At 39.6% G+C, this 12514-nt stretch overlaps 1 protein-coding gene across 2 annotated transcripts in view; it reads right to left on the minus strand.

Moving 5' to 3' along the window:
* Positions 1-1281: 1281 nt before the first annotated feature.
* Positions 1282-12514, minus strand: part of MID1 (midline 1) — a 192598-nt gene continuing 181365 nt past the window's right edge. For both annotated transcript variants that reach the window (XM_040423767.1, XM_040423768.1), the window contains exons 9-10: positions 5458-5665; positions 1282-2789 (exon numbers count right to left, since the gene is read on the minus strand). In XM_040423767.1, coding sequence (XP_040279701.1) covers positions 2441-2789; positions 5458-5665 — 557 coding nt within the window. In that variant the 3' untranslated portion in view covers positions 1282-2440. The remainder of the gene's footprint in view (positions 2790-5457; positions 5666-12514) is intronic.

Consider the following 12514-nt stretch of genomic DNA (forward strand, 5'->3'; position numbering starts at 1 on the left):
TTCAAAGGTGGACAACCAAAAGTAATACATGGAATGGGTGGACTACACCCAGAATTATTATCAAAATGATGGTGATTTATCTTAGAAAAAGATAAAGCTGAGAGATGCTCTAATAAGTTGATAAATATATAAATATTACAGTGGTCGATACAGAGATCTTATCCATGACCAATTTATACCCAGGACAGTATCTATAACAAGGGGACATCTTCAACATCTAGAGGAAAGGAGGTTTCTATGTCAGCATAGGAGAGGATTCCTTACTTAAAAGAGCAGTAAGACTGTGAAAGTCTCTGCCAAATGAAAATGTCATGGTGAATTCACTAAAAGAACTCAAAACATTTACAAAAAAATCCACTTAAAAAATAAATAAATACCATAGCTGAAAAAAGCATAAAATTGCAAATTGGGAGAGGATGCGATGCTTAGTAGGCTCCATAGAAGACATTGTGCTGTATGTGTATTTAGAAGATTCATTGGGCTAAAATAGATGGGCAACATACAAATATACAAACCTATGCTTAACATAGAAAAATGCATTTTCAGGAATATCTTCGAGAAAGCAACAATAAAAAATGAGCCCTTAAAAGACCTCATATTGCCACTCAAATGACCTCAATAGCCCAGGGCCATAATAATGTTCTATTTCTTAGCTAAAATGGCCAGTGGATTCCCAGGACTTGTACAGTAACTTAAAAAGGTTTCTAAACCTATAGAATATATCACTTTTATCCATGGAATGCAAAGATGATCTTAAATTTGGAATCATGTTTTTTGACAACAAATCACCAACAGTTTTAATGCAAAGGAAATAAAGTTAATAAAAAAAAAAATTTCAACCTTTTTTTTTAACCAGAATGCATAAGGCCTCATATGCACACGACAGTTGTTGTGTTCCGTTCCGCAAAATGGGGTTCCGTTGTTCCGTGGTACGTTTTTGTTTCCGTGTGCCTTCCTTTATTTTTGGAGGACCACCAGACATAAAGGAATGTAAAAAAAAGTCTAAGACAGGTTTGTCATGCAAATGATAGGAAAAAAACGGACGCGGATGACAATCTTGTGTACCTCCGCGTTTTTTAGCGGTCCCATTGACTTGAATGGATCCGCGAAAATAATAGGACAGGTTATATTTTTTGGACGGACTGGAACCACGGACGCGGATGGCAAACGGTGCATTAGCCGAGTTTTCCACGGACCCATTGAAAATCAATGGGTCCGCAGAAAATCACGAAAAACGGCGCAACGGACACGGAATAAAACAACAGTCGTGTGCATGAGGCCTAACATTGATGATCGGAATGTCATGAACTCAAACTACTCTAATTGTAAGTGATTATTAACTTATTATAGACACTTTAGAGCTGTATATTGCCTAAAATACTCATATGACATACATGGAAGGATCAACTAGATATACTATTGCTTCCACACCAGTTGCATCCATCCAATTTTATTTAAAAAGTAGCTAGAACTCATGACTATTCTAGCACAAGGCTCATATCTTGGAAAAACTTGATAAGCTCAACAGCCCATATAAGTGCATAAAAATAAAGGCCCTGACCCTAAATAGCAAACCAGAGAGGCTTATGGACTTTCCCGGTCTCAAAATAATTGCCATTGCTTTTAGCCCAATGTCAGTGCATGAAAACATCTCAACTTTGGTGGACAATAACTGGACTAAGAAAACCTTTGCCTGAATATACAAATAAGCTCACTGCAAAATACTTCAAAGGGGATACCTTTCTTAACTCTTTTTTCTAGAACAAATAGAGAACCGTGTCAATCATATTAATCAGAGAACTCAGATGTCAATTATAAATTACAGCTTCTGAAAGGAAATAAAAATTTTATAATATATATTCCCTGCTCCATCTGTGGATTTTACAGGACTGTACGTATAACACATAGCTCATGTGCCATTTACAATATTTCATGTATATTTAATTATTTTCTTTCCATATTGGCCAGAAACACATGGCCACTTTCTTCTCAATACAAGAACAGGTGCATAACTCAATTTCCTAATTTGTAAAACATTATTCATAACACATACTGCAAAATGCTGGTGCCCATAGTTTTCGAGAATGAACAGTTCCGAGCCAACGTCTATGTATCTTTCTCTATACAACACTAAATCTATAGCAGATACCTATGGAATTTTCTGGTATCAACTGCACAGAGGTTGGATTATAATGTGCAACTGAAAGAAGTCCATGAAGATCTGCAGGTAATATTGTAGAACATTTCATTCCTTAATGAGCACTGCGAGCAGGACGGCTAAATCAAGTCAATGTGCAAAACCCAAAAAAAGACTAATCAAAAGTTTATCCATAAATAATTGGTAAAACATTCCTGTAATGGATTTAAATCAAAGAAAGCACACTCTTCAAATTTTCACTTCTGGAACCTAATGCACCAGATGAAGGTATGGCTGTAGAAATCATGCTAGCTGCTCCATGCAGTCCAGTTGATCAGGAATAGGAAGGCCTGTTAAAATTGTCAAACATTTGTTCCAAACGGTCAGGGTGGGACACACGGGCTGTGCAAAAGCAATGTCAAAAGTGTAAAGATGCATGGAGTTCAAGGCATCGTAAAATGACAGTGAACCATTATCGTAGTCTAGCAAAATTCCAATGCGCCGTAGATGTGGAGAGGGCTCAATCGGAATCTCCTTACTGTTATGTCTTACTGCCCAGTTATTGTTACATCGGCAAAATACCCAGGAAGCTGAATTCTTTCCTATCCATTCATGCTTTGGTGCAGATTTGTATGCAATGCCAACCGCATACCTTAAAATAATAAAAAATAGAAATCAATTACTACAAAATACATTGTTACATCCAGATTTTTCATGAAAAGTCATTACTGTTTGGCTATTATTTTTACAGATAGATAGATACAGACAGATAGGATCTGTGCTTCCAACTTGGCAAAGAATGCTTTGTGCACAGATTGCGTGGGAAAAATCCCGATATTAGCCTCCCCATGGATTTTCAAGTCTTCTAAACAGGCAGTGAATTATCCATTGATTTAATCCATTTAGGAGATGGGAAGTCTGACAGTGCACTTTTCCCCTCAGCTGTCACCACTGAAAGTAAGCCATGATGGGTAGCTGGCACTAATGCCAGTAAGCAGCTTTTACTGGTTGTCTCTGATCTGGTTAATAGAAACCAAGAAAGTGGACAACCCCTTTAAAGAGAACCTTTTATCTGTTTTACTTATAGGAGCTAACAACCTGTACTTACGGGGTACCCCCCCCCACTGATGCTGCCACCCGTTTTCTTTTTTTTTTTAAACATCACTTCTATGCCCCGCTGCGCCCTCATGAAGTTTTCGCGCTCGGTATGCCAATATCGAGCATCGGTACAGGGAGGAGGAGACGCCAGGGTTTCTCAATGTGCGTCTCCTTCTCCCTGGCTGTGCCACGATCCAATCACATCGGAGAGCGTCACAGCCAGCACAGCGGGGCGTAGGAGCGATGTTTAATAAAAAAAAAAAAAACAACGGGTGGGTACCCCGCAAGTACAGGTATTTAGCTCCTATAAGTAAAACAGATGAAAGGTCATCTTTAAAGAGGACCTTTCACCGTTTTTTACACTATGAACTAACTATACAGACATGGAGAGCGGCGCCCGGGGATCTCATTGCACTTACTATTATCCCTGGGCACCGCTCCATTCTCCTGCTATGCCCTCCGGTATCTCCGTTCACTAAGTTATGGTAGGCGGAGTCTGCCCTTGTCCTTCTGTAGCGCTGGCCAATCACATTGCAGAGCTCACAGCCTGGGAGAAAATAACCTCCCAGGCTGTGAGCTCTGCGCTGCGAATGGCCAGCGCTAGAGCAGAACAAGGGCAGACTCCGCCTACCATAACTTAGGGACTGGAATCTCCGCCTACTATAACTTAGTGAGCGGAGATACCGGAGGGCATAGAAGGAGAACGGAGCGGCGCCAGGGGATAATAGTAAGTGCAGTGAGAACCCCGGGCGCCGCTCTACATGTCTGTATAGTTAGTTCATAGTGTAATAATCGGTGAAAGGTCCTCTAAGTTTTTTATTTTTATTTCATGAGTTACAAATATATTAAGTGGAAACTATCTAGCAGGTGGAAACTATTTTCTGGCCTTTAAAGGGGATCAGAGCAGTTATCACAACACCTTTCATCCAATGAAGTAATGAAGATTATGTCAAAAATGCTAAGTTACATGATGACTGTTACGGTTTAATGTTTCATAAAGTGAGTAACCCCTATATCAGAAGTTCCCCCACCAAGCAAATGGTACCCATTTAAAGACCACACAGCTGAATGTGACTGTTCAGTACCCTAGAAAAATCCCACAAATGCCCTCTTTTTTTCATCTTTCTGCCATGGTTCCACCAATCAATTTCCCCCTCTTCATTTTCACAGCATGGCCACCAGCTACTCACACTACCCTATAAAAAGTGGGGGTCAGTTACTAAAAACTGGTGTTTCACATGCCAGTCTTCCTAAAAAGCTGCTGAAGTAAGATGCAGCCATGATAAATGTGTCACATCTGTGATGTCTGTGCTTCACAAACTGAAGCAAATGCCAGCAAGGAGATGGAGTAGCTGTCAGATATAATTTTTACTTGGTAATTTGGCGTAAATTTTGCTAAGCTCTACTCACTTTATAAAAAAACAAAAAAAAAACAAGAATCTTTGTGAGGAAGCAAGAAAATAAAATGCAATTTTTAACACTAAAAACCTGTTGTAAAGCCTTTGTGATTGACCCCTCGTGTGATAAAGTGTCTGAGACAATCACCCTTGCTCTCTGATGAACCAGTGCTAGTCTGAGAAAAGGAAATTTTAACTAAATAAAGAGGGGATATGGAATTGTAGGAACCGGGGAGGAAAGATTAAAAAAGAGCAGGTATTCTGATTTTACATCAATAATTTAGTGTGACATTTTTATGGAGAACTAGAGGGTCGCTTTACCGCCTTCATGCATCTGGAGATAACCCAGCGCTTCCTGGACGCTTTCTGCACCATATGGCTTTGTTAAAATTGAAAAAAACTGGCATAGTCTGCATCATTTCACAAGAACATGTACTGAAGTTTAGTGTGTAAAAAATGTAATTCTGCTATTTCATGAAATCCTTCCATGCTAAGTAAAATTCAAAGGATTCCAGCTCAGGTTTTCTTCACTGCTAAGTATTGTGGTCACTAAACCAAGGCCCTCTTTTAACCTGAGATGCAGAAATTTGGTAAGGCTGACAATAAAAGCAAAATTACCCATTTGAGCAAGTTTTTATAGAGAATGTTAAAATCTTCAATTTCCTCTAAACATCGATACACAAGTATGTAAAATTCTTAAGGGAAACCCAGGCCTACTTGTGTTACTGTTTAAATATTATTCCTGGTTCATTATGGTATGGTCTTCATATAAAAAGAAAGGAAAACCACTAGATATAAGCTCAGGGACTGACACTTAATACGTACCAGGTGCTTCCACTTATAACCACTTCCCAATAATGGCGGCCACTGTCCAGGAACACATTGCCAGCTACACCATAACTTCCTTGGCTAGTGAAACGCTCTGGCGTGTGACTCTTTTTCGAAGAGGTTTCGTCTCTTTCCACTGTCAAATTGTCATGAGAAACCTTAAGCTTCCGATGGGCAGACTTTGGGTCCAGTTTAAACGGCTGACCTGTAGAAAACAAAAGATATGGAACGTGAGGGGTTTTCAATACTTTACAGGGAAACAAAAGGACCATGTGTAAAAAAAAAAAAAAAAAAAAAAAAAAAAAAGCTTTAGCTGCCAGGACTAAACACAAAGTATGGTTAGCGGCACTACGAGACCAGTTTGTGTCACTTAGGCAGATCAAATGTGACGGTCATGTTGTGCAGCTGTGTACCAGAGAGGTTACAGAAAGTTCACAATGCTTTGTAAAGGAATAGTGGAAAGTGGCACCACCTCACTGTTAAAATGTTTTTGGACAAATATACGATTATCATAAAATACTAGCACTTTTTTTTCATATGGCATAAATTGTTCATTTAATATGGTAAAACATGAACAGAAGTAATACTGATACTGGGAAATTTTCCCTTAAAGTGGCAGGTCATATAAACATAACATTATAATGGGGTACCTCCACTCAGGACTCCATTTCTGAAGGGCTGTCTTTGTATTACATAGATGGCCATTTATCTGTGGCTGCCATCTAACAGTACATGCCTAAGGGATGTAGTACACCAACAGATTATCTCCCAAGAGGATGTGGCACTCGTGTCCTGGTTCGGGTAGTCTAGTCGTGCGGTCCAAACTCCGTAACAACAAATAAAGTAAATAGACTTACGCTCCTGGAGATTCGTTTGAAATATTGTGTATCTATAAAAATAAGCACAATGTTTCAAACGAATCACCAGGACTGCCCAAGTCTATTTTCTTTATTTATTTACCAACAGATTATCTGACAGATTCTCTGATCAATTATTGGTAAAATGGTCGTTTACACACATCTTTTTTGTTATATACACCAACTATTGGTCTGATTGGACAGAAATTGGTCAGATAATCTGTTGGTGTAATACAGCCCTAATTTGCTGTGGCTTCCTGGGGGCTGTCGCTGATGAGACAATCCCTTTAAGTAAACAATTACAAACAAAAAAAAAGTGGTGTATTTTTTGTTAAGAGAACTAGAGATATACTTTCCTGAAAAAAAAGTTCTTATAGTACGTCAATAAGATAAATAAAAATAAAAAAGATACCGGTACATCCGGCTTAAAGAAAAAACCCTACATGGTAGCTGCCAATTGCCTCATATTAGCTGAAAATTTCTTCCTGACAGTAATTAAAAGTAAATCCCTGGATGAATTACCAGTCTCCAACAATATTGTAGACTACATAGCATGGACTAAAAAATTCTTATGATGGAAATCGATAAATATGTGAAGTGATTTTATTTAATTTTGCTATCCTAGCAAGACAAGAAACCAAGAGAGTCTCTTGTACTCCGTCTCGGAGGAAAAGTGATCTTGTTTCACAATGAAACAAATCACAATCCTTGTTTTATTTTCCTAGTGCCTTTTACATACTGAAAACTGAACCCTGTCTGGTTGCTTGGAGCAATAAGGCCACTAATTATCAGAGACTGCACCACTGGTTTAAAGGGGTTGTCTGGGCTTTTTAATATTGATGACCTATCCTCAGGATAGCAAATACTATATTCAGAGGAGCACTCAAATACCATGTAGACTCTAAGTGGAATGCATCAGCCCATCCACGACCTCAGATCCACCTTGGTCATCCGATCAGCATACAAACATAAGTTGACGGCAGCATATCCAGAAGTTAACTTTATTCACAGTGGGTCCATGAAAAAATGTGAAATAACTATAATAAAGTGCAACGTTTCGACTACATAGTAGTCTTTATCAAGCATAACATGAAGTGAGCTCAAAAAAGCTTATATAGAATACATTGTACCTCCTAATTAACATGTGCCAATCACAGATCTGTATAACACTCCATGACACCTGCACATTAAATCTCACCAATAAGGTGTATACCCCATATAAGTGTCATAATAGTCGAAACGTTGCACTTTATTGTCGTTATTGCACATTTTTCATGGGCCACCACTGTGAATAAAGTTCACTTCTGGATATGCTGCAGTCAACTTGTGTTTGTATGCCTATCCTCAGGATAGGGCATCAATGTCAGATTGGTGAGTCTGTCTGACCCTCGCCAATCAGCTGTATAAGGAGACGGCAAGCACAGTGCACAAATGCCGTCTCCTGTCCCGATCTGATATTGATGACCTGTCCTGATGATAGCTCATTAGTAGAAAAAGCCTGTTCAACCCCTTTAAAGAGGACCTGTCACCAATTCAAAAAAGTCTGATATTTCTATATTCTAGTTAGCCATGCTTCCTCGAGCATGGCATATTTTCACTTATCAATATTATGCACCCCTCCACCCGTTCTGTAGTAATGTCCCCCAAGATCTTTGCTGGGGTTTCTCCTGATGTTCCTGGCGCAGCGTCATCTCAAAACTTCTCGTGAGACCATGCCGTTACCACAGCTTTCAAAGGGACAGCGTATCATTCAGACCAGAGTAAGAAGCTGCCTCAGAGAAGAACCCTCTCTGGGCTCTTTTCTGGCATCTTAATGATGTGAGACACTGACCCATTGGCAGCCATGGTACATTGTGGTCTTGTGAGAAGTCCTAGCTCTAACAAGACCAAGCTGAATCATAAGACTGTAAATAAAAGCAAGACTCATTCATTCATTCAAATGTGTCTGAGGAAAAGACAGCCCACACACATCTATGTGCAGTCCATTGAGAAACTCCTCCATGTTCACTGTCCGGAACACAAACCAGTTTCCAATCGTTCGCCTGAACGACACCCAAGACTTCCCTCACATAGTTTTTTGCAGCTTTTTTGGCTTGCAAAATGGCAAGAATTTCATGCGTCTTTTTAACATGCTTTTTTTATTTATACATTTGTAACATGTCTTCGTTATGTTCTATAATGAAGCCTATGGAAAAATGGCAGGAAAAAAAAAGCCATCCAAGAAAGCTGTATATTCAAAAAACAAAAACAAACAAACCAACACACAGGTTACAAAAAATACACAAATAAATGACACTACAAGCATAAAATGATTGTAATGCATTTCATATTTTACTAGTGGATTTCAGCAAAGACCTAGCCAAAGTGTTTTCATGCAAACAAAGAAAAACACTGCAAAAATGCTATGTGTAAAAACACCCTTAAATGGATTGTCCGAGACAAGCCAGGAAAAGACCTGAATGGTCAAAAATAAATAATGCTATACGTACCTCTTTCTCCAATGCCGTTCTCTGTGACGTCGTTCCTCCGGTAGACCGATGAGGACAGTGACTGGCTGCAGCGGTTTGTAAACACGCAGTGGCAGGAGAGCTGGACTGGCAGGGCAGAGAACGGCACTGGACAATGAGGGGAGTATTGCATCCTTTAGACCATTAGGGGGCTTATCCGAGTTTCTTTAATTACCTCAGCAACCCCTTTTGAGCAAGTAAGATTATAAGTAATATAAAGAATAAAAGAAATGACGATGACTGATCTGAAGGTTTCTTTTTTGTTTTTTACACAAACCTTATCTACGACTATTAGGCTTATTTAATTGCTTATGGAATGTGATTTTTGGAAAAAAAAATACTGTAACAGAAGAACAAATAGTCTGATAAATAGGTAAATGATTGGCTTTCTTGTACTTTCCATGACAATGCTTCCTGACCGATATCTCAAATAACATCACACATATACTTTACATAGAGCCAACGGCAAATAAAAGTGTAAAAACTGTTTTAGACATTCTAGATCTGAAACTACTATAGGAAATTAAAGGGGCTTAAAGTAGGCACGTCTATAAGCTTGAGCAGATCAAACGAAGTCTCAGGGGTCTTGTAAATAGCAAAATAACATTCTGGTCTTGTATTTAATACTTTAGAGTTCAAATCCAGGATTATGCTTGGATATCACCCTGGGATAATAAAGAAAAACACTAAGTGGAAGGAAATCTTGCATTTTCAGATATACAAGATACATTTGTATAAAGTATAGTGATGGACTGAATAACAAATTTGCCCTAGTGATAATCCAGCATAGGATTCTAGTTAATTCTGATTAGAAAGATTTGATGGAAAAACTAATTTGCTGGGGGTATCTACTAGATGTTTCCTACTAATCAGCTAAACGGGATCTACACAAAGTCACAGCTGGAAGGTACATGGAAAAGTCTACATATAAAACATCTGAATGTATAATGTTAAAATACATGTATCTAGATAATAGGGTGGACAAAAGGTTGCTACACAGTGTCCGAAGGTTTTCAGTTAGATTTTTTTTTTATATTTAGTGAAACACTCTTAAGGACTTTACTGAAAGCCTTGGAAGAAAGTGCACCACCTCATTTGCCCAGCATTACGCAAAACTCACAAGGAAGCTAAATATTTTCCGTCTAAATGCATGGCCCTGTTTAACAGGAAGATGAACTTCACGTGGATGTTTGCTTTTACATGAAATTTCAACATGAGGCCTCAAGTTCCTGGCTACAAGTCAGTTTCAACAAAAGATGGCACAAAGGAAAGAGACTGCCACATAACATGCCACGATCCAAACAGAGGAAAGAACAATATAGTCGCAGCCAAAAATACCATGTCAATTTCCATATTTCAGGAGAAAAGTTCACTCTTCACAATAAATACAAAGAAAAATATTTTCTATACCATGAAATAGGAAACTTGCATTGCGGGGTTGGAAACTTGCCTACATTAGCCAAATAAACATTGAACTTGAAAAAATAAAAATAAAGTATACATGGTGGCATGCTGCTTTTCACATTTTTACATATGCAGTAATCCCTAAAGTTTCAATGGTCTTTGCTGACAACAATTTCAACCTACAATTGTCATCCTGGAACAAATTAACATTGGAACCTGAGAGACCACTGTATTTTTAGCAAATCAACGAGGGTCATACTACCCAAAGACTAGGGTTACAATTCAAAACTACTTCAACAACTCATTAAGGGAGCTTTCCGGAATTTAAAGGGGTTGGCCACTAAAAAAAAAACTAATTAAAAGAAGGTTTTTCTTTATAAAAATTCATCAGCCCCCCGTGCCATCAGCTTCCCCCCAGTGCCACCAGCTTGCCCCTCCTAGCCATGTCCCCAGCGTCAGTACTTACCTTTCTTGTAGGGGCACCACTCCACAGCTCCTCCATCTTCTCAGCACGCTGCACTGTCGCCCTGACGTCACAGTGTAGGGTAATAGTGCGCGCTTACGTGCACTATGACCTGACAATGTGTCAAGATACAGTACACTGCAGTGCGGTGCGGGCCGGCGGGTGACCACAGAGCTGTGAGTAATAGCAAGCGCTTCACTCCTGCTCCGTGGTCACATGACACAAACAAATCCTCAATGCAAAAAAAATAATTGTGCCGAATTCGAATCGTTTCAGTCCTAACTGTGTGCACTGCAAATTTGAAATCTGCCCGGCATATCAATTCACATTTAGATATTTTTCTGTAGCACGTGGATGAGATCTGCTAAAATCTTATCTACTTTGCCAGTTCTATAATACGATACATATTTTATCTTGCAAATCTGGATTCAAAATCCGCAGCATTTTCACCACATGTGAATGTATTTGTCATCAAATGATCAAAGGTTGCAATTTACCTTATACAAGGGGTACGGTAGTTTACGTTTGGTCACTTTAACCTACACAACTGATGGTAAAGTTTCTGGTCTCCTAATGAGATGTCCTTGGCAGGACTTTACAGGGAGTGCAGAATTATTAGGCAAATTAGTATTTTGACCACATCATCCTCTTTATGCATGTTGTCTTACTCCAAGCTGTATAGGCTCGAAAGCCTACTACCAATTAAGCATATTAGGTGATGTGCATCTCTGTAATGAGAAGGGGTGTGGTCTAATGACATCAACACCCTATATTAGGTGTGCATAATTATTAGGCAACTTCCTTTCCTTTGGCAAAATGGGTCAAAAGAAGGACTTGACAGGCTCAGAAAAGTCAAAAATAGTGAGATATCTTGCAGAGGGATGCAGCACTCTTAAAATTGTAAAGCTTCTGAAGCGTGATCATCGAACAATCAAGTTTTTCATTCAAAATAGTCAACAGGGTCGCAAGAAGCGTGTGGAAAAACCAAGGCGCAAAATAACTGCCCATGAACTGAGAAAAGTCAAGCGTGCAGCTGCCAAGATGCCACTTGCCACCAGTTTGGCCATATTTCAGAGCTGCAACATCACTGGAGTGCCCAAGAGCACAAGGTGTGCAATACTCAGAGACATGGCCAAGGTAAGAAAGGCTGAAAGACGACCACCACTGAACAAGACACACAAGCTGAAACGTCAAGACTGGGCCAAGAAATATCTCAAGACTGATTTTTCTAAGGTTTTATGGACTGATGAAATGAGAGTGAGTCTTGATGGGCCAGATGGATGGGCCCGTGGCTGGATTGGTAAAGGGCAGAGAGCTCCAGTCCGACTCAGACGCCAGCAAGGTGGAGGTGGAGTACTGGTTTGGGCTGGTATCAAAGATGAGCTTGTGGGGCCTTTTCGGGGTTGAGGATGGAGTCAAGCTCAACTCCCAGTCCTACTGCCAGTTTCTGGAAGACACCTTCTTCAAGCAGTGGTACAGGAAGAAGTCTGCATCCTTCAAGAAAAACATGATTTTCATGCAGGACAATGCTCCATCACACGCGTCCAAGTACTCCACAGCGTGGCTGGCAAGAAAGGGTATAAAAGAAGAAAATCTAATGACATGGCCTCCTTGTTCACCTGATCTGAACCCCATTGAGAACCTGTGGTCCATCATCAAATGTGAGATTTACAAGGAGGGAAAACAGTACACCTCTCTGAACAGTGTCTGGGAGGCTGTGGTTGCTGCTGCACGCAATGTTGATGGTGTACAGATCAAAACACTGACAGAATCCATGGATGGCAGGCTTTTGAGTGTCCTTGCAAAGAAAGGTGGCTATATTG

The sequence above is a fragment of the Bufo bufo genome, chromosome 3 (assembly GCF_905171765.1).
Source record: "Bufo bufo chromosome 3, aBufBuf1.1, whole genome shotgun sequence".
NCBI lineage: Eukaryota > Metazoa > Chordata > Amphibia > Anura > Bufonidae > Bufo > Bufo bufo.